Genomic DNA, 22759 nt, shown 5'->3' with positions numbered 1-22759 from the left:
GCAGGGAGGAGGGGAGGCAAGGAGTGGAGCTGGCTGCCGAGCCTCCCCACGGGGGACGCCAGGCCTGATCTGTGCTGGCCATCCAGGCCAGCGGGCAGCTTCTGGCTCCCTTCAGCAGGAGCCCACTCAAGCTCTTCCCTCAAGTAGAGGCACCGGCAGGTCTGTCCTCCCATCCTGGCTCCCTGCGGCTCTCCTGGGGGTCGATGCACAGTGCCCTGCAGGGGCACGAGCTGCCCAGCTTGCCCCCGAGGCTGGGGTCACTAAGGGGGACAGCCCGCTGGGCTGGTGACACACGCACAGTGCATGCCCCCAGCAGCCGAGCCCCCCTGCTCTTCACGCGGTCACCTTAGCTCTGCCCTGCAATGACGCAGACTTTCAGCCTTCCTCTTCCCGCAGGTAAAGGCTGAGATTGCAAAGGCCCCTTCATCAGTCAGCAGCCACGTTTTGCCCTGCTGGGAGGGAGGATGTCATCTGGGGACATCCCTCTGCTTGGAAAACGGTCGCTCTTTGTACCTGAGAAGCGGCGTCAACGGGCAGGATGCAGCCCTGATGCTGAGTGCTGCACGGTGCCCACAAAGCCTGGCGGAGCTGAGCAGCTTGTGGAGGGTGAGATGAGCATTGTCAGGGCTGTGCTGGGGAAGAGCCACAGGCACAGGTCTCGTGGGAGGGTGACGGCAGAGCGAGAAACTCTAGAACTTTCTCCTGCAATCCAAGCTAATGTTCCCCCCTCCCTGTGGCTGCAATTCTCCCCGGTGCCCGCTCAGAGCCTGCAGCCCACGGGAGCTGCCACGGTCCCCACGATTTTGGCTGCTGCCTCGTTCTCTACCTCCTCAGCAAGAACTTCTGAGCTTCAGATATCCACAGGCTGGCAAAAAACTGATGAGATTTGGGGGAGGGAGAACGAGAGACTCTGTCTTTGTTCTTCACTTCTGAGTTTCCCAAATTTAATCGCAGGAGCCCACACACCAGAGCCTGCAGAACCCCTCATTCCCTCTGGAGTCCCGGGCTTCCCTTCCAATGCAGCATTCAAGAACACCAGCGGGAGCACAGCCAACTTTTTAAATCTCTCGATACCTTTTGGCTTGACCCATGAAGTTGATGGACCCAGGTGGGTCCCTTTTGGCATCTTCATCCAGGATCTGCCCACCTCGAGGCATGAGGCTGAGGGATCAGCTGCAGGGAGAGGAGCCGTGGCACAGGGCTGGGGGGACCCGAGCTGGGCTTTGCCGCTCCAGGCCCCCTGCGTGTGCGCAGGGAGGGCACGGCGAGGTATGAAAAGAGACTAGAAGAGGCAGCATTTGGCAGGAGATGAGGTGACATATTGTATAGAGCCACTGGGGACCACACTGGCCTGGGCTTGTCAGGGAAGACAGGCGGCTTTAACCCTTGTGCTGCTGGAGCAGACCCAGCTGGAGTTTTGTAACTTTTATGCAGCGAGGGGCTCTGCAGATCCAAACAACAGGTGGGAGACCTGGAAGGAGATCCCTGCCGCAACTCACGGATGCTGGGAAGACAGAGGCCGTGGGGGGCATTCCTGCTCCTGCCCATCAACTGGTACCTCCACACCCACGGTGGGACTGTGTCCCATCTCTCCACCAAGGACACTCCGCAGAACAAAAGGCGCTGGGCTCCCCCGCGTCCCTGTGACCGCCCAGCTGCTCATTCATGGCAAAGTCTTCTCTGGCAGACATGCCTTTTTGGAGCGTTCCCTGCAGCCAAAGCATCACAGATCCCGGAGCATCCACAGGGTCACGTTTGGTGGCATTATACTTTGTTCAGACATGCACAAGTGCCATTTGTAGAGGGGGCAGCTGCCAGCTCCACCGTGTCTGGGTTGCAGCACGCTCTTGCAACCACCGGCTGCAGCCCAGGCTGGCTGGGAAGGTTCAGACGCTCTGCACAGACGCTGACCACACTGTGATGCTCAGCTGGGTGATGCTCCAGCTACCAGCCTCTTTGCAGACAGCGAGCGGGAAGCGGAGCTGTTTGGATCGATGCTGGAGAAGCACCTGGACCGCCTGTTAATCTTCAATCAGGGTGACAATGCCCGCTGAAGCCAGGGCTCAAGGCCTTTTTGGGCAAGTATGTTAGAGCGTGCGAACACGTGTGCACGTGCAGGCTGTCTGTGCAAGCTGTGTGTGCCCGAATGTGCATGCATGTGCAGACTTGGGCTGCAGAGTACACGTGCGTGTGCATAGGTGGCTGAGCAAGGTCCAGCACCCCCCTGCACGTGCGTTTGTGTGCACACCCATGTTTACTTGCGCATGTGCCTAACTAATAACAGGAGGCCCCTGATCCGCACAGCTCTCCCCACGCCCTGGGCACGCTTGCCTGGCTAGTGACAGAAGCTCTCGGCTCCGATAGCCCCTCTCCTCTCCTCGCCTTTGTCTCCCTGGCTTTTATTGAGTGCAGGTTTTGTGAGCGGTCGGTGACAGACGGCCCCGGTGCTCGATAACTAGACAATCTGTCACCACCACCACTGACAGCTTTCACAAGGAGCCCCTTTCCTTTCATCCTTCCCGGTTCCCTTTGCCTCTGCTTGTCCCCCTTCCACACGTGCTCTCTGGCTTTGTTCCCCCCTAAAAGCCAAATAGCGACAGAAGCTCCTGATCATAATATTGCTCTAATCGAGTCTGTCATAATCGGATCCAATCTAATTACGTCCAGATCCCTCTCTTCTCCTGACTCTCTCTATTGCCTGTCCATCTGTCCCTCTCTTCCCTTCCAGTCTTTGTGTCCATCCATCTGTTATCTGCAGGCCTTTCTCCCTTCCCATCATCTCCCTGGGCCCCTGCCCCATTCACAGCGTGGCCGCCCCGGCCCTTTCCTCCAGCGGCTCCCTCTCCAATCCATCTCGCTTAAAGGCCTCTCCATCAATCCATTTAGCAGCAGCTCCCTGCCTCCTCTAGCCCATCTGCTTCTCCCTTTCTGCTGGCTGCGAGATGCAGAGATGCTGTTTTGTTTGTATGTCGATCTTGATTAGCCCCAGAAACCTCACTGCTAAAGCTGTGCTGGCACTGGGGAAAGATCACCTGGGTAGCAGAGAGCTGTAGGTCCTAAGCAGCATCCTCCATCCCTGCCTCACCCTCTACCTCCTCCAAGCAATTGCACCTCACACAAGTGCCCAGGCTGGACACGCAGGCGAAAGAGGCTGGAGATAAAAGGATGGGGCCCCAGGAGCACAGGGCTGCACAAGGCAGGCTGGGGAAGAACGAGCTTGCATCAGTATTTCCCCAAACTTCCTTCCTTTTTCTCTCGCCCTGGTATTTTTTCTCCAGGAATGCACGGAACCGGCTGGACAATGGACAGACGTGCAGGCGTGGTGGTGGCGAGACCTGACGGGATGCTCTTGCTGCACACAAAGAGAGGACAAAGGTAAAGCAGAGCCGGGGCAGAGGGCTGCAACGGGACCCAGCGTGGCAACGTGGTGCCCAGGTACCAGGGTGTTGTGGATTTGGGATGCGAGGTCACTCCAGGGCCTTCTGTGCCCTTCCTAGCAGCAGCGGGTGCTGGTCCCTGTCGGAGACAAGGGCGGCAGAGATGGACCCTGGGCAGGATCCAGTCTGGCAATTCCTACACTCCTATTTGTAGTAGTCAGACCCTGATTTTAAACACATGTTGGACTCAGATGCCTGCTGGGTGCCAGCCAACGGCCCTTGCTTGCTGCCACAGTTATCCTGAGCTAAGCTGCCTTCGTTCCTTCAGCTGGACCTCGTTGCTGCTCATGGGTAGGACACAGAAAGCAGCTGTCAATACCCATGGCAGCAGGACTACTGGAGGGTGACCATGGGCTACCAGACAGAGCACTGGGACTGGGACACAGGACTTGGTGTATCCTTTAGACAGCAGCACCACACAAAGGCTCCATGACATCTCTATATCTGCTTGGTCCACAGACCAAAGACCCACCAGTCTACGTAGGCAAAGGATGGGCCCAAGCCCGCTTGACAGAGACTCGAGGCACAGGGCACACAAAGCTCAGTTTTTAAAGTATTCAGCACAGACAGACCTAGCGCAGTTTCAAAGGCATGCAGAGTAGCATCTCCCCTAGCATGTTTCCTCCATCTATTTATTTGGGAGTTAAAGCTAAATGCTCTTCCTTGAATAGTCCATGCTTAAGCAATTGTCACTTGTGAAAACAGGGTCTGGCTCCTCTGTATATGCCTTAAAGTGGTACGTGGAGCAACACCTCAGCCTCCCTAAATCCCGAGTGAGATATCTGGCAGGCAACAGCCCAGCTGGGAGCTGAGTCCAGCCATGCTGCAATACTGACCATCAGGGAGGAGCGAAGGGGGTGAATGACAGTCACAGCAAGGCCATCTGTGGGACAGCTCGACTCCAGCCAGCTGCAGCCACTGCTGCCCAAAGCACAGGTGCTGGGCTCCAGTGCCGGGAGCAGGAGAGGCAGCAGAAGCTGGGCAGACTGGAGAGGAAGGATGCTACGTGAGGAGCAGCACTGTCATCTCAGCTAAGAGAAACAGTGACTTCTCACAGAAGTGACAGAGAGCATGGTACTACAAATGCTGCTCTGCCATCTCCCAAGCTTGAGTAAGGTGATGGTAGCTGTTCCTACAACTCATCCAATAACCTCTCCTGCCCTTTGTCAGAAAGCTTCTTTCTTTGGTCTCCAAAAAAAAAAAAAAAAAAAAATCCCTTCACCCCCACAGTGGACATCATCTCTATTTTAGCTGCCGATAAAACATAGAAAACTAATTACTTAAGACGACACCAATTTTTTCTTCCTGTCTCCACTGCTTCCTTCTCCCAGAAGCCAAACAGCCCTGGCTTTGTTCTGGGCATTAATTAACTTTCCTGCCTCTTAATATTCCAGAGCCATAAAGTTCCCAGGAGCTGGGAGGCCGGGCGCTAAGAAAACACACATTTCCTCTCCTTTCTCCTTGTCTCATTGACTGTCACCCCCATATGTCTCCCCCCTCCGGGCACAAGGGCAGCTGCAAACCCTCCTCTCTGGGCTCAGCCCCAGCCCTCTGCCTCCTGGGAGGCAGCTGAGTTCAGAGGTCAAGAGAGTCAGTGGCATCTTCTTTTTGTGCAGAAATCCCTGGTAGAGTTGCGTGGGGAGAGAGGAGAGGAAATTGATGCTTGCAAATTATGTGTGTGCATGAAGGGGGGGAGCATGTGTGTCTCAGCAAGATGCCTGGGGGCTCTGTGGCGGAGGCAGCATGTGCCAGCTGCCCTCCTCAGAAGAGGAGTCAGGGGCTGCCCAAAAAAAAACCTAGGCTGGGCTTTGATGTAGCTGGAGGTGGTTTGGGGTAATGCAAGCACTATCTCAGTACCAGAGGCATGGGTGGGAGTTCCACGGAGAGTCTGGGGGGTTATCAGTAAGGATGGGACTTCTCACGGGTCTTTGCGAGGCAAGGTACAGGGATGAGGCTGGTTTTGGAGGACAGTCAGGAGTAAAGTGCAGCAGAGATCCCTGGGTTTCTGCTCCTGGCTTGGCACATTGCAGCCAAAAGCGCCGGCAACAGGTAGTGAATTACTTCTCTCCAAGCACAACTGGAAAGGTAGTTCCAGTGTCTGGTTGATCTTCTCCAAGGCTCTCCTGCCAGCACCAGGAGCTGGGTGCACAGAGGAGATGGGAACAGTAGCAGTGCTGCAGCCTTTACCCTCAAGAGCAAAACACAGTGGAAGGTGCAGACAGGCAACTGCCCCTGGGAGCAGCTGCCCCAGCCCTTGCTGGCGTCAACAGCCTGTTTATTTTGAGGAGCTGCTCAGCAAGACTTGCTAGAAGTTGCATCACTTCTTTTTCCCTTGGCAGATGGCTGCAGAACTTGCTTCTTCCAGGCTCCATCTCTTGAGGGCAAATTTGCCCTTGGCTGCTCAGCCCCTTTCTCCTTTCTTCCCTGTTTCTTTGGTCAGGTGTCGAGCAGGGGCGAGAGCTTGCAGAACCCCCATCTCACCAAACCAGCAGAATAACTGACCTGCTGAACTTGGTGCCTAAAAGGTGCACAAAGATGCCAAGTGCTTGGATGGAACTCAAAGCTGTCCAGCATCTATAAGCATCAGGAAGAACTGGTTAGACCAGGAATGATGTAAAACAACCTTAAAATGCCATAGTGCTGGAAGAAACTGAAGTACTCATTCTTCGGAGCAACAAGCCAAAGCCTTAAGAGTCAGAAGACAGTGTTTTCCCAGCACCTGAACTGGTTTGCAATGCTGGACTGAAACGGAGTGAGCTTTTGTTTCCTCTGCTGACTGTGCTAGGGACGGTAACCTATGTCAGCTGGGAGAGCGTCTTAAATCACTGTCGCGAGGTTTGCCAGGAGAAATCTGTCGAAGCCAGAAAACGGCTAGGTATCTCTGGAGCGTTCCTGTGAATTGTTTCCCAGCTGGAATACGTCCTCCTGGACCAGCTACGACAGATGCAAGTGGTGCTTGCTTCATCCCTTCCCTAGACCAAGAGGCCGCCAGGGGTACTCTGCTGTGAGCCGCTGCTTCAAAGACAGCCAGACACAGAGCAAGAAAGTTGTTTGCTTTCCATATGTTTTGCATAATTTCCCATGCAAACTTTTCTAATTATCAAAGCAAATGGGCTTCGAATGGGGGAATTCTCTCATTCACGTCAGCCTACCTCAAAGAGGCCGTGCCACCGGCTTGGCCCCATCACCCAGCACAACTTAAGACCGACCCTACCTTATCTAGCCAGCACACCTAAAAATGCACCCAGTTACTCCGCAGAACTCAGTACTCTTGTTTCTATCGCAAAGATCCAAATAAAGCCACATATATGCCAATACCCAAACTATTTTCCACATTAATGTACTGAGAAGGCACTTATTCCCCATTGCTTATTAGCATTAGGGATGCTCTAATTAATGCACATAATCTCAGGAGTGATGGGGAAAAGTGTATCAGGGGAGTTATCAACTTTAAGGTTTGCGCAGCTGAGGACAGCTGCTGTTACACCAGGATGGGCAGCACGAATTAGAGATACAACTCGGCCCCCAACCAAGGGCAGCTACTGCACCGCTACGCAGGGAGATACGTGAGGGGTCAAGCCTGTTCCATTTTTAAAACTGGGTGCACGCATCTACGGCAGATAACTGTACTCAGACTGAAGGCATGGAAAGGATGGCTTAGGAGCGAGTCTTTCCAGGGCTAAGACACGAACTCTGGGCTTAAAGCAGCAGCCAGCAGCTCCCCAAGGGGCAGCGATTTAGCAGTCGTACACAAAAGCAGCAAAGGCTTCCCTGGTCCCAGCGGAGGGGAATGAGCAACTCCCAAATCCACTGTCAGCTCTTTGTTTGAAGATCAGGACTGAGACTGAACGATTGCATCGGTCACAGAGATCCCGATTCCTCCCACCTTCCCCTCTCCTCTCCCCCATTTACGATCTGGAGAGGGATGCAGGTGAATGTAAGACCTTTTTGCACAGTCTTGTTTCCCATATAAAATGGGATTATCGTTCTCCACGACACAAAAAGCGGCTCCTTTCACCAACATTAGCTTTGCTTTAACAAAACACTTTTGTACTTCAAGTGCTGTTCACCTCAAGGTCTCAAGAGCATCCCCTCACCCCTGTGGAAAAGGGCAGTGGCAGGGGAAGTGTCATCGGTGAGAGAAGGGCGCTGCGAAGGAAAGGGAAGCGGCTGCAGCCAGTCTGGGCAAGGACAGGGAAGAGAAACCTAGGGACTAGGACTCAACTCTCGCAGCTCATTTACTTCCCAGACGAATCCCGCAATCCTGACTATTTCTTCCCCACCCCCTTTCATCCAATACTCAGGCCCAATTCCCCAGAGGAGGGAAGGCTCAGAGCTGTGCGGCACAAGCCTCATCATCAAAAGCCAGCTGAGCAAAATGAATCCACTGACCATGGCAAAACACACTGAGGAGGGCTGAAAACAGCACCGGCCACCGCCTTTCCTTTCACCCCTCTGTGCAGTGACACCGCTGGCACCCAGAGTGCGAGGGACACGCAGACCCCCAGCACAGGGTAAATTTTGGGCTGACAGTCAAGCAAAGACTTGCTGTGTTCTCCAGCGTTGGCAGCAGCAGAAAATGTGTCTGTGCTGCAGCGCCTGCCAGCCTAACCCCCTTGCTTCTCCCCTCCTTTTGTCAGGCACTGATAGGAGCGTTGCTCATTGCACTGTCCACAGGGGAGACCTGTTGGCCATCCAAGGAGCGGCGTAGGCACAGACAACAGAGGCAGCTGTTTGCTCGCCTCGCCAGAGAGCAGCTCCGAACAAAAAGCTGGGAGTGGAGAATGGGGCTGGGAGTGGTAAAAGGGCTTATTTCTGTTTGTATGGGGAAAACAAGGGGGAAAAAAAATTCCAACCAGAAGCCTTTGGGGAAAAAGAAAAACCCCAACAACCCCAAAAAGTCCAAACCCAAGCTCAGAATCCAGATTTGAAAGACGGAAGAGACCGCAGTTATGGGAAGGATGCATTTTTAATTTGAAAATTATCAGATGCTGATTAGCCATCACTGATCCCAACATCACTCCACACAGCACTGCTCCACCATGAATGAAGGATTTGCATTTTCATATGTAAAAAAAAAATGTAACAAACTTACCTTAGGGAAGGAAAAACATATTCTACAAAATTCTTTGCCAGACCACATGCTGTCTTGAGGTCCTCTCTCTCACCCAAAATACTTTCATGCACAGAAATAGTCTATGTGGATAATTCTGGGGATTTTGTTCTGACAAAGTTGGAATGAGTCCAAAGATTAGGAGTCAGAGGCTATGAAAATCCTTATTGTAAAGACAAGATATCTCCATGTAAATTGAGATATGAGTTTCTTCAGTATTGCTAGGAGAAATGAAAAGAAATCAGGCTCAGAAACACTCCACGGACTATCAGGAGCAGCTTCCTGATAGCAGGATCCATTAGCAAGTGGAAAAAGTCTCCCTCAGGGTAGCACTGAAAGTACAAGGTCTGAATTACTTTAAAACTCCAGAGTGTACGCCTAGTTGAGAAAAGACTTAAACACAATAAGCCCTCACTGTCCTCTAGGGAAGGGAAAGTGATGTCTGCTTTCGCGCTAGTCAGCTCCGATTTCTGGAATTAATCCTCTCTACCTATTTTTGAGCTCCTCGCTTTGGACAACTGCACTATCACACCTCTAAATCATGATCGCCGAAGAATAAGTGAATTTTCATACAAAAGAAACAACCAGGGATATCCAAGTGCCCAGTCAGTCATAACTGCTAGCCCCGAGAGTCCAGCCTCGAAGGAAACAAAGTGTGTGAGCACGCTCATTAAAAAACACGTTTATTATACCAGTGCCTGGGGATTGACTGAGATCAAGGTACCATCATACAAAGCACTGTTTGGAGCGATCAGCCATCCCTGCCTTGGAGAGCTTACAGTCTAAACAAGAGGGAGTTAATCCCCTGTCCTGTCTGAGGGCATAATGTCTTGCTTTTGCCCAGCTGTAGAAAGAATTCAAAATGTCAATGTCGGTCAAAAACCAAGTAAGACAAACTCTGTTTCTCCCGAGACCAAAACATATTGCAACACCCAGTGTTTTTGGTCCTTTTGGCAGCAACTAAGACAAACCAGGCAATGGGTTAATTTGTAAGTGGAGATTTTTTTTTTTAATTAAACGGAACTATTTATATATATATACAAAACCCAGAAAATATTGCACCATTAAAAAAAGGACATTTTACATCTAATCTTCTGTTAAACATACCTTGCCCTCCCTGCATTGTAGTATAGACAGATTCATAGCAACTGTCAGGACATTAACAGGCAGCCTGTGCTGTCAGACACCACGGAAATCTGCTGGTCCACGTACACCCCAGAGAAAATACCTTTCCCCTTTCCACCTTTGCCTTCATTTAGGCAACACATCCATCACATTGTCGTCTCAGTGGCACTCAGGACCAATCCTCTCAAGTTGCTCAGAAGTAAGGACAAATTAAAAAGAAAGGCTTTGGGAACTCCTCAGTCACAGTTTCTTTAGGGCTTGGTCGGCACGGTTTTCTGGGAAAGTCTCTTACGTCTTAGGGCTCAGTCCCCAGAAGCCGAGCACGGAAGCTCTGGAGAGAACCATTTGCATCCCTATCCAGAGAGAGGGGCATTCCAGTGTAGTTTTATCTTTGACAATTGTAATCCAAGGGCTAGGACTTCTCACGCCCTGAGAGCATCTTCAGTAAGCCACAGCCCCAGGGTCCCGCGGGATGCTAAAAAGTATATCCGCTTTGGCGTTGATAAAATACGTGGCGAGGAGAGAGAAGATCAGAATGGCAACGCCCACAACCAAAGTGATTATCTAGGAAGGGATGAGAAATACACTTCAGCATTGTTGTTACAAACACAGACCCTGCAGCACCTCACAGAATTTGCACTGAATGGGGGGGGGGGGGCTCCACCAGAAAGCTACAGAGACCAGCTTACCACCGAGGCGCTAAGTATATTAAAATAAAAAGATACTCCAAGGAACTTACAGCCTTAGGCAAAAGCAACTACCAGACAGGGACCAGGTCAGCTTTCGTTGTGGTTCCCTGACAGTGCAAGACAGCCCAACACAAACCCATGTTTAAAAGTTGTATCACGGATAAAGGACATATCGTGTTTCAGAGCGGTCGACGCAGTTCGCAAAGATTTTTAGCAAGTATTTAATGTAATACTTTGGCTACTCCTGCATGAACTGTCATCTCCTCCAGCAAGGAAATGCAAACGCCTTTAACAAGCACAGTTGCTGGCAGAATCAACACCTGCCGATAGCCTTTGCCTAGCGGAGATTACCTCCTGCTCAGCACCTTTCCTGAAGCTGAAGTGCCAGACCGGTCTAAAACCTCATCAGATTCCTTCCTGCCATCCCTTCTCCTTGCGTGGTAGGACTGCCGCTCCCAGTCTCCCTGAGATATCTCAGAACAGTCCCCACACAGCGCCCAGACACCCACGTGCTGCTACAACTCCCTCAGTACATTTTCTCTCTGGTCAACACTTTGGTGATGGCCGGGCTCAAATTGTGCATCTCCAGGGCACCTGTATCTGCAACAGGCCGAGAGACACGGGCAGAGCGCTGTGCTTGCCTGACAGTGCTAAAAAGGCCCAGTGCCACCCAAACCAACTGCTCCGATTTCAAATAACCACCCCAACAACTGCCTGGGCTTGCAGGGCCTTTGGGTGGCTTAGCCCCAGCACATGATGACGCCAGCATCTGTCCTGACAGGGTATGACATCATTAACAGCCAACCAGAGGGCATCCAGACAGGCACAGAGTCCCAAAGTAACTGTGTGCTTAACCCTTCTTCTGCTGGTGCTTAAGCCACATCACCCCCAGCTCAGGGCTGCTTGGAACGTCAGACATGGAACCAACAGCCGCTTTGTGACAGTTTGGGCAAAATTTCTTTCTGTGCTGTCGAGGGGATTCGATTGGCGGGAAGATCTGGGTTGTGAATCAAGGAAAACACCTTAACGGCTAAACCTGGCTCCCTGTGCTGGGGGAAGGGGTTAAGACTCCCGTCACTTCTATCTTTTATTCACAGAGCTCAGCCTGCTCCTGGGACTCTTGATTATTCTGCACTGTCTAGGCCCCAATGACTATGTTATTAACCCACAAACGGCTGGAGGTGGTAGGGTTATCACCAGCGATGCGTTCTCGGTTACCTCATTTTCAAGGATCAAAGCCTGGCTGCTCTTATCTGGGCACAGAATGATGGCACAAGATCTTGTAACAAACTCTGAACTGTTTCTCCAGCTGTCAGGAGACATTATTCAAAGCTAGCCTCACTTTCTTTCTCCGTTTTCTTTTCAGACGTGCACAAACTCACCTCTAGCTCCTTGCTGGCTACCAGAAATATTCGGGCACGGATCTCTTTCCACCGACTCTCTGTCCATGTGGAGTATTCTGTAGATCCCCACTGTCTCAGCTCAAAGGCGGGAGAGAGTGCTTTGCTTAGGTGAACTGTTGACCGAACACAGTAGGGGATTCGTGACGTGGAGTTAGGGTCCAGGGAACCCTGCACCCAGGCATATTCATACATCTGCAAAGAAAACGGGAGAGTAAGAGACAGCAAACAGCCACTAGCAACCAACCAGGCTATCCCCTTGTTCTGGAACGTTACCTGTGTCTGGGGAGAGAGAGAGCGAGGGGCTTTACTGACTGTTCTTGCTGTCAGGGGATGCTTTTGCCCACTTCTCCCCTGCCCTTGGGCCTTAAGATGCCTCCTTGTTGGAGGAGTTTCCCAGTCCTCCTACGTGTTATTACTAGCAATAGCAAGCCTTCCTAACCAGCCTTCTTCAGAAGCAGAAACCACCTAACTGGACAGCAGATCTGTCCTTGCCTATCATCCCACTCTAACTTACTTCTTTCTCACTGTTGGGTGTCTTTTCAGGGTTCAGGCACTCTTCCTTGGTGAGGTTAACAACAGTGCCGGTGAGGTTGGCCAGGACATACTGCACAAGGTAGGTAGTGTTCACAGGGCTGGAAACGGCAACGTAGTGTTGGGGAACATCACCTGGAACAGTCAGAGAAATGGGATTGGCAGGGAGATGGCCAGAAGCAGGCAATGTTACTATGGCGCTTTAGAAAGCTGCCAGGTAACATATGGGGTCAAACCCATCCCCTTGTTCTTCTTCCCTATGTTGCTCTTACCCAGAATTCCTTTTATGTCTGGTTTAATGATGGACTGAAACCAGGAATTGTTCATTTTAATCAGAAACCCATACAGCATTCGAGTGACCTGGAAAGAGATGGAAATTGGTTTATACAAAGAGGAGAGAAAATAGCACCTTAACAGCTACTCCTCTCAAGATTATTTGGCTGACAGATATTCCCCACTACAGGGGCCAAGTGAAGGAGAGACTCTATGTCACAACTGTATATAATTCAGGATCGAGCCGTGAAAATTGGGTTTGATTCCAGCTCCACCGACTCCTTAGCTGATCCCTGTGGCACACATTGCCATTTCACCTCAGCTCCCTCTTCTGCTTCGTGGAACGAGGATAAAGGAGCTCTGTGTTGTAGAGGGCTTGTGAAGCTTCATGTCTGCCCTGAGATTGAGAGGCAAGGAACTAGAGAAGGGCGAAAGGTTTTTCATTCAGCTGTGGTGGGGAAAGAGAGAAGGGGGGGAGGCAAAGCCCTCACCGAGACAGACAGGACAGCATGCTGTGTAAACACATATAAACAGAGACAGAAGGGAAGTACGTGAGGGCTCATCAGAGATGCCAGGGACTCAATTCCATCTGCTCGTACCGTTTTTGGATCTGCCTGAATAGCAGAGGTGTTGTTGGCTCCCCCTGCAAGCCGGTAGAGAGCACGGGCGACCACTGTGGCAACTTCTGCCAGGGACTGCAAAGGAAGAGTGCTCTGTGTTAATCAAGATAGGCAGATCCAGCAAAACAAGCAAGGAGAGCAAGCCAGAATCTACACATCCATCAAAACACTTACACCGTGCTAGCATTTGAGTGCCTATTACCTCTGTCACTGTACAAAGCGCTCCCGCCTTCTTTCTTCCCTTGTTGAAACCAGCTTGCCCCCTCTCCCCGTGACCCTGCTTCTATCTGCCCCCACCCAAAGCAGCTACAGAAAATGCAAAGTAGGAACCTTGGCTGTGTCTGTGACATACTCCAAGGTCTCCTCAGGGCTAAGCCCCTCGGGGTATTGCATCCGGATGTTCTCTGGAGTGTCGTACATGCTCTGGTAGTATCTGAAAAGAAGAAGGCAAACAGAGGTTGGGGAGGGGCAGAAAGAAACCACAGGGCATGGAATTCAGTTCAGAGTGTGCCTAAAGCAAACAGTGGGAGCAGTCTCCTGGGAGCAGAGATACAGCCCTGCCAAAGCACTGCCCTGCCACACGCTCCTTAAACCATTTAATGAGGCTTTATAATTAACTTGGCCCTTCCACAGCTTCTCCCATCTGAGGATCTCCAAGCAATTTACAAGCTGTGATTAGCTTTCAGGTGGGCGACAGCCCAATCCATTAAATGGGTAGAGAAACTGAGGCAAGGACAACCCATGCGGAAGGTCTCCCGGGAGGAGGGCTTTTGCTGCAAGTCCTGCCAGTGGATTTTATTAATGCCTTATCTTGAAGGCAGCAAGAAATTCCAAGTGAACCCTACGAGAGATTTACACCAAGGTGTCTGCAGCACAGCCAGCTGAACTAGGAACTGGGCTGAGAGCCCACTGCGTGGTCTGTGCATCTGACATTCCCAGCCAGCCTGGGACTGATCCCCCCCGGTGTAAAGCTGGGTCACACAGCAGCAAGTTGTGCTTTTCTCCAAGCCAGCTCTTCTTTAGAGCTGTGCAGATTTAGAGGTGAAAGGGAAGCCCTTAATTGCCACAGAGGTTCTCAGAAACAGCGGAGAAGGACAGAGGATGAAGAGAAAGAGAGGATTTGACAAGTTTAGGGAAGAGGGGAGAGGCATATGTCTGTCCTCTACCCCACATTTCCACTCCAACGTTGAAGAGGAGCCGGGGATCCCCCAGGAACGTGCTGTAGCAGGGTCATGTGGGGTGAATGAAAGTGCCCTTTCCAATGCCTGGGGCTTTTTGCCATCACAAATAGAAAGCTATATTAAAAAAAAAAAAAAAGAAAAGGCAGCTAGCTTCTGGAAGAACAGATGAGGCTTAGGCACGCTCAGTTGCCATTTGCTCACCTCTGGCTTCCAGCCAGCTGTGGGGAACATTTTCTGTACAAAACTGGATTTCTTTCGGTTGTCAGAATAATTATGTTGCGCTTGTTCAATTACATGGCACATGTTTGCTCCTCCACTCCCCCCAGACTGCGGCTCTACATGTATGTTAGGCAGCATACCCCTGGCAGAGGCGCTGCAGGAGCTCAGATGCCCTCTGCCGGCTCCGCTGCCTTTGGCCTGGCCCTTCGACCCCGGAGAAGTACCTGTTCTGGAAGGCAGTCTTGTGGTCCGTAAGGACCACGCCGGGGATGTGCCGGGCCCGAAGAAAGCGCTGGAAGGAAGACGGGGGAAGAGGCTGCGAATATCCAGCTTCCTGCAAAGTCACGCTTGCTCCCGTGCTGCTATTACTCAAAATATCTAGCAAGTTTCTAACCTGAAAGAAGAGAAAATGTTCTGCTATTCTTTCAGATGTGTAATTTCTCTGGAAACGTTAACATCCTGATCAGCTGCAGTGTGCTAAAGATCCCACAGCATTTTGGTTAGATGAACAGCTGCAGGTTGCTTTCGATTACCTGCACTTCAACAGACTCATTCAGCCGAGAGACAGGGTCTGTATGCATCCATAGAACAGAGTCATTCCTTAGAGCCACCTGCAAAAAAAAAGCCCCAAACACAGTAAGTACATGACTGGACACCAGTGAGTCTTACAGAGCAGGGTAGTCTAGTCCAGGGAAAACCAAAACCAGTGAAAAGCTGGCTGGGAAAACCACAGCTAAATTATCACAGAGAAACAGGCAATAAAAAAGTCCCCTAACTTATCCCACACCTGATTCAACTCCACAAATGAATGAATGTTGTCCAAGCGGAGAGGAAACTTGTCTTTTTCCATATCATACACCATTCGTGAGCTGCCAATGTAATCAAAGGTCTCCTGCAACAGGAAAAAAATATCGTACATGAATCGCACACGGATAGCTGCCTGGCACAGCGGCAATGTTTGAGAGGCTGAGGTGGACCAAAACCAAGCGTCTGAGGGCCAACTACTGCACCAAATATTTCTGAAGCTTCGCAAAGCCTGGCACACACCAAACCACCAAAGCAAATATTACATTGTGCCTGGCTCCAAAGACCAAGGTATTGTAGGAAGGGACGGAGGCAAAGGACAAAAACGAAGGCAAACGGCAAAAAACCAGGGGACAGCTACTGAATTCCACAAGCGAAAAAGGCACAGAGCCAGACTTACGCGGGCTCTTACCGATATCTTACAAGATACTGTTATTGTGAGTAAAAGCAGAAAGGCATTAATACAGCCTTTACTCTGGCGTAAGTCATCCTCTTCATTTTTTGGTATGGAGAACAGCAAGTCAGGGAAAAGGGAAATTCTCCATGCTAGAAATTAAACACATGAAGCTTTCCAGAAAGGAAGGGTCTCTCTTTCCCTGGAAAAAAGGGAGGGAAGGCTAGATGACAGACCCGAGTTTGTCAAGGGAGCTGCAAGAAGCTGAGCATTGCCTGGGGAAGAATAGGTGCCCCTAAGAAGAGAATCCCCACGACAAAGAACGGCAATGAAGTCAGCCAGCCCCCAGACTTCCCCCTTGACTAATTCACAGTCGAGTCTTATCATTCCTCCTATGACAGAGAAGGTCCATTCCATAGCGCTAGATGCCCGTCTCCCCCAGGGAAATTCTGACTAGGGATATATGCGCTGAGGAGGGTGAATGAAGGAATCACATGGCCACAGCGTGGGGCTGTGGGAGCCAGTTTCACAAAGCTGCACAAAAGAAGCCATCAATGTAGATGCCTTGAGGGGAACATCAGCTGTTGGCCATCAGTCCCTCCTCCACAGGCTTGTTCTGCTTTTCCACAGCTGCCAACTCCAGCGCTGGGCTCTCAGAAATGAGCTACATTTTGCTGCTGTCAACACATATATTTTTAATCTAGCCTTTTCTGGGCTTCATTTCAGAATTTAGAGCCTGACCATTGCAGTTCATCCTGAATGGGGGTGAGGCAGAGAAGAGAGGTACCACCAGGCACTCTGGGAGGAGAGAGGAGGGAAAGCAAAGTTTGAGTCATTCATCCAGAATGAACTGTGGGGCAGAATATGGGTTGCCCCAGTGGAAGCTCCATCTGCTGTTGTTATCCCAGTGCAATTAAGATCCTGTTATCACTGGGGGAGCAGAGAGAACCACAGTGTGGGGCTGCAGACAAATGATTCTGCAAAAACAGTAGGGAAAAAGTTCACGTGCAGGGAGCCAAGGACTGATTTGCTACCTTAGAACAAGCCAAATGGTGGAGCAATGCCGCTGCTCTTACCCCTTGGAAGAAGGTGAACATTATATTCCTTTGCAGCAAATGAACATCTGACACTTTATGAAGGGCTTCAGCAGCAGCCAAGTGGGTCACAAAAGAAGAGACAGCACTGTCTGCCCCGGGTGCAATGTTCCAGAAGAAGGAATGGCTGTCAATCTGTAAGCACGAACAGGAGGTGTAAGAAACTTGCACGTAGACAGAGGAATTCTGTGTTGAGAAAGCAAATCTATCACCTTGCTCCTATCCCACTCAGCCTACTGGTAAGGGAAGAATCGAAGCACCCCACTTAACAAAACTTAAAATACTGACTACACTGCTGTGGCAGTCCTGAGGCCTCAGAGCCCTGCTGCCACCCCCCCCCACTCAGCCCTAACCCCAGAACTGAGAACAGCAAGTGTGCCATGATTTTAATGCACTGTTCAGCATGAGTCTCTGAGATGGTGACAAGATGGAGTTTGGAACTTGCATCTCTGGAGAGTGTAAAAGTGACTGTAACACTGACTGCTAGACAGGGAAGCGAACTTCTTTCTCAGCTTTGACACTGACTTGACACACAACAAAATCTTCATGTGATTCAGCCTCTCCCCCCCAAGAAGCACAGATGAGCTAACCATGCCATCTCCCTCTCTGCAACACTTCTTAAGGATGCAAAATATCTTAGGAAAGTGTTACAGACACTGACTATTTCTACTTGTCTAGTTCCATCAGTGAAGAAAATGCTGAAAAAAACCCCCTCACATAACAAGACAGAAAGAAACAAAAGGCAGATGTCCTCATATCGAAACAATGGGTAAACCCACCAACTAAAAGGCTCGTACTTGCAGAAGCACAGCAGCCAGTCAGATCTAAAAGGTTTGGAACATGGGAAGAAATGAAAATATATGAGAGAAGTATATTCCTATGAAAGTCGAAGCCCACATCTTCCCAGAATCCTTCCAGTCCATGCTCTACAAATCAAGATTAAGAGGTACCTACTCGTGTAGCGACAATAATAACTTCCTTCTCAGGATCAACTTTTCCAGAGGAATTGATAGGTTGCAAGGTGCTCCACACATTGTAATCAAGAAGAGGATCACATACCACCTCTAGGAAGCAGAAAAAACATTGCTTGAGTTGAGACAACAGCAGTGACAAGTGAGAAATGAGATTTCTGGTCAGCTGCAGCTCATCGGTAGCTCTATCAGATGAACAAACTTTTGCTCAGCAGCAGTGAAGTCCCAGCCCCAGGAACATCACGGGCAAAATATTCACCAGGACCAGGACTTTGACTAACGTACACAGAGTCTAATGGAGCAGCAATCTCAGAGCCATTCCAGATGATCTACGTAGCAGCTATCAGGTGCCTTTCTCAGCCAGCATCTCTTCTATGTGTTATTTTCCGAACCGATGACAAACCTAGCCCAAAATTCCTTACCACTTCAACAGTGTATCCTGAAAAGGCTAAGCAGGCAAACAAGCCTTTAAGGGAAACTCTAAAATTTTCTTTCTTTGCACAACTGTATTCCACTGGGATTTTTACCACCAGCCTCGTCCCACAAGGAAAGAGGATTCTGCTCACCTGGATTAATGCTGAAGGTGCTTTGGAGGGAGCTGCGTCTCATGCAGGTGACAGTGCTGGTGACAGCGTGCATGTGGGAAAAAAGCTGCATGGCACAGAGAGGGTACTCGGGGCCAGATCCATCACGAGGGACATTATGGTCTTGATAACACTGGATGGAAATAAAAATCATTACAAAACTTAGCCCTTCTGTAATAGCACTGCGTACTGCAAATAAAATGGGACCATGTATTTTTACTGTATAGACTTCCACATCTCAGTGGAGAGAAAACAAAACTTCTCCCCCCTTTGCTGGACTGTGTGGTGGTTCCCCTCTCCTCCCTCCTCGCTGAGGAAGCACAGTACCTGCTTAATAACTTGTGTCTCATTGGCATCTTCAAGGAGAAAAATAGGGAAGTCAAAATCCTCATAGGAAAGCCCACTCCCCACAGGATTCCACACAGTCTTATTGCAGTGTGCAAACTGAGGGCCATAATCTTTGGAATAGACACCTGGAAACAGAAAGAAATGGGCAAATCTGAGCCTGCAAGAGAATAACAGACTGCAGGAGAGGTAGGGCCTGCTGAGCAAATAGCAGCAAATACAAAATGAGCACCATTATGGGCTGAGGAACCAGCTGACAAAAGCTTGGAGAGACAGAGTTGGTCACTGCATGCGGCAGAGTGGCAGAGACAGAGCACTGTGCCACGCAGAGAGAACGAGTAACATGCACACTTGAAGTCATCACATGCCAGGAGGCTGGCATGAGCACTCAGTGAGCATTTATCACATGCTGAGAGAGCGGAGGAGGCACACAGAGAAACATTATACCTCAAAAGGCAGAACATACAAACCCGCATTTTCTGAGCTCATCATGTGTTGGAAGTACCCCTCAGGCATCCATAACGTGCCAATCATTTTAACACCTCAATACTGTGCAAACAGCATGAAGGCAGAGACACGACAAATGCCAGCACACGGAACTCATCACAGGAGCGCACACGGCATCCTGCACAGCAGAAAGCCTTGTGCAAACTACGGAAGGTGTAGCAATTTCTCCCCTCAAAGCGCAATACAGTTAAGTTTGCTGCATGAAAAAACAGCGAAATGAAAACCTAACTGAAACCACAGAGGGAATTCAGGGAGGCAAAATGTCATCTTAGAAAGTAGCGACTGGCCCAGGCAGAGAGGTAAACGCACCCTCCGCTCGATCTATGCAAACACAAGACGCTTTAATGACTGAGTGTGGACAAAGTATGAGTTTCTCACACTAAAGAAAAAGAAGTTACAACAACCCTTGGTCAGGTTTAACACTTTAGGGACTTAATGCTGTTTTAGCCAGCTTATCTAACAGTCTTCCCCTCAACACCTGCCCCAGCCCTTGCTGAGACATGACAGGATTCCAGCTCAGACAAACTACTCTGAAAGAACATATTGAACCTGTCATCTTAAACATGATTTTATGTTAAGTGTAGCTACAAGTTCAGCCATCCTTGGCACTTCTTTCTTTGGCCATATGATGTAGAGGCACCATTTCTCTTCCTCCCAACAAGGATGAAGACTTAACATTTCCTTACCAAACCCATCGTTGGGGCACTTCAAACCAGGAGAGAAGCCCTGGGGAGGGCTAGGTTTGGCAGTGGCCACAGCAAGGCCTGACACGCGTGAGGTTCCCTTCAGCTGCAGCATTACCCTCCTGGAAGAGAGAAAATATGACTGAAATGACAAATTCATTAATGAAGAGTTACAGTCCAAGACATGCTAACACTGACATTATTACGATCAAGCATGTGATGATGCTTTTGATCAAAACCACTATGTCCCTTTTTCTTTAATGTTCTCAGAACTGCGTAAGATTACAGACACAGCAACAAGCAGAAAACTTCAGCCACTTCTTTCCTGCTCAACCCAGGAAGAGATGTGACCGATCTTAATCACATTGTTCAATGAACTTCAGTAACTTCTACCGTGATGAACACGGCATGAGAATTCAGAGAGAGCAGAGCTCTTCTAACAGCAAAGCAGCCCACTTAAGAAGAAATAAATTCAGGCACTAAACCACAGTAAAACTACAAACAACCTCGCTATACTGCAGTGCAGTATCAAGGCTGATCCTGCCATCTGTTACTTGAAAAATGATGTTTTCATCACCAGACTAGAGACCCACGTTGGTCTTCTAGACTCCACTCACCCTGGGGAGATAAAAACTGGTGATGACTGACCTGTTGAAGAGGTTCCCATCTAGCAGTATCATGTAGGGTGGATGCGGGCCATCAGCAAGCACCCAGTTCAGGTCCTCCTCCTTCTCAACCACATGGATCACGCCCGTGTCTCCACTGATGGAGGCTGTGGAAAGAGAGTGGGCCCTCCGTGTTTCCCAGGGATCTACTTCATTCACACCCTCAACCCACCCCAGAATAGCAGGGCAGTATGCCACTAAGGGCTTTAGGGAAGAACAGCTCGTGGATTTAGAGGGCTGGAGGGAGCAATCTGGTGAAGTGGCACTATTTAGCTAGAGCAAGACAGAAAAAGGAGCAGTGGTTTTAGTAGGGGGAAAAAACACCGCTGAACAGCACAGATTAAGAAATAAGCACTCACACTCTGAAAGCATCTTTTAAGCACATCAGGACCTTCAGCTAAGCACTATGAGTCTCCTGTGACTGAAGAGCATAAGGAAGGATAGCAGGAAACTGAGGCCCTGAGGCAGAAAGGCACTTGGAGGGGACAGGACCTGCCTCAAGTACCACAGCCCCAGCAGCAGTTCAGTGCTGCCCCTCAGCAAAAAGATTGCAAATTCAGAAACTGAGAGCTCAAAGACAGCTCAGCCTGAGGCCTGGAGGAGCCCAGGGGGCAAAAGATTGTGACAGCAAAGGGGATTAGCAAAAAGCAGGTCCACTGCTTGTCATTTTGCTCTGTTCCAAAGAAAACAGACGATGCACAAAGCACTTTCATAAGAAGCTACTGATAAAAACAAGCACTTTGTCAACCCGCAGAGTTAGTAACTGCTGCCGTTGTCAGAAACTGCCTGCAACTGGGAAAATGGGATGGCATACGGCTGTCCGCCCGAACAGCAGGCGCACACAGAGCATGGAAGAGGAGCCAGAGAACTTTGTACCCTCGGTTATTTGACAGCCCAAGCGCAGCTGTGCTACCCTGTAGCGGCAGCTGACAATCTCCGCTGCAGGGACTGGCTCACTGCGGAAGCAAAACGAAATGGGAAATGAGCAAAATGCTGACTCACACTAACTTCAGCCAGGAATACTGCATGAATGGGGTTCCCTTATCTTTTAACAGTCATGCAGTCCTGCCTTTGCCATTTCAATATGACAAAAAACCCCTCACCAGTTAACAAGCACTGCACAAGCAGCTCAGCCAAACATTCCACTCCTTTCAGATGTCGCTTCCTCACTTCTTCGCTCCCTGCTCCCTTTCTTTAGTACCTTGTTAAGCCCTAACACACCCTGCAGTGCTCACAGCTTTGCCGCGCACCCCTAGAACCTGTGGCCTGGCTTTGTCCTGTGTGCGCATTGACTGCATGAGCTCAAAACGCTGCTCTCAGTCTTGGCAGGGATTTTTGAGGTCTGTAGGAACACAACCTCTCCAAGACCTCCACCCCTCGATTTAGCAGAAGCAGGTCAGTGCATTCAGCACGACTAGAGCCGGATTGGAAGAGAAGGGCAGTACCTATCTAGGCAAGTCCAACGGCGGGGCAGCACTCACACCGCATCGCCCACGGCGTGCCCAGCCCAAGGAGCAGCCCCAGGGCCCCGCAGCAGTACTCACACTGGCAGCCGATCTGGTGGGTGGCATTCAGGAGGCGAACGCACGGTGCCGTTTTGTTCAGGGGGATGTAGATCTTCCTCTCAACAGAGTTCCCCTGGCAGGAGCCTGGGGAGAAGACACAGCCGCACCTCAGAGGGGGCAACCCGGGGCTCCTCGCATCCCAGACGGCTCTCCCCAGCTCGGGGCGGGGGAAAGGCGAGCCCCTCCGCAACTCAGAGGACAGGCGAGGGCTCCCAGAGCCGCCATCTCCAAGGGAGCCAGGCGAGGCCCTCCCTACCTCCTCCTCCTCGCGGAGCGGTCCCACACGGGGGAGGGCCAGGCCTGCCCCGTCCCTCTCCCAGCCAGGCTCACCCGCTGCCAGCACGGCCAGAAGCAGCCCCCGGAGCAGCCCCCACCAGGCCGGGAGCGAGCCCCGGCAGCTCCTCGCAGCGACCTCCATCCGCCGGCTGCCCCAGGCTCTCCCCACTGCCGCCGCCATCTTCCCAGCCCTTCCGGTTCCTCCACGGCGGCCACGCACAGGCGCCGCCGGAAGCCGCTCTACGCCGCGGGAGGACTGACACTCGATGGTCGGGGGGGG

The 22759-nt window shown here is 50.7% G+C and overlaps 1 protein-coding gene across 1 annotated transcript; it reads right to left on the bottom strand.

Annotated features, from left to right (window-relative positions):
* Nucleotides 1-9204: 9204 nt before the first annotated feature.
* NCSTN (nicastrin) lies at nt 9205-22699 on the bottom strand. Its single transcript, XM_037370928.1, has 17 exons — nt 22534-22699; nt 22183-22287; nt 20622-20745; nt 19977-20095; nt 18766-18911; nt 18421-18571; nt 17838-17947; nt 16866-17018; nt 15379-15483; nt 15125-15202; nt 14816-14985; nt 13522-13624; nt 13171-13266; nt 12571-12658; nt 12282-12433; nt 11747-11959; nt 9205-10239 (listed from the first exon to the last, which is right to left on the bottom strand). Exons 1-17 carry the CDS (start codon nt 22658-22660, stop codon nt 10117-10119), a joined length of 2163 nt encoding a protein of 720 aa, XP_037226825.1. The 5' UTR covers nt 22661-22699; the 3' UTR covers nt 9205-10116.
* Between the last annotated feature and the right edge of the window lie 60 nt (nt 22700-22759).

The sequence above is a fragment of the Falco rusticolus genome, chromosome 19, assembly GCF_015220075.1.
Source record: "Falco rusticolus isolate bFalRus1 chromosome 19, bFalRus1.pri, whole genome shotgun sequence".
NCBI lineage: Eukaryota > Metazoa > Chordata > Aves > Falconiformes > Falconidae > Falco > Falco rusticolus.
This window is presented reverse-complemented; position numbering and strand designations above follow the sequence as displayed.

Bases quoted from the DNA above. Each gene is read 5' to 3' on its own strand.
- NCSTN (XM_037370928.1), bottom strand. From the start codon at position 22,660: ATGGCGGCGGCAGTGGGGAGAGCCTGGGGCAGCCGGCGGATGGAGGTC. The intron at 17,019-17,837 runs GTAGGTACCTCT...TCGTGCTTACAG, and splicing joins TTATTATTGTCGCTACACGA to ATTGACAGCCATTCCTTCTT. The intron at 13,267-13,521 runs GTTCCTACTTTG...CTTCCTTTGCAG, and splicing joins ATGTCACAGACACAGCCAAG to TCCCTGGCAGAAGTTGCCAC.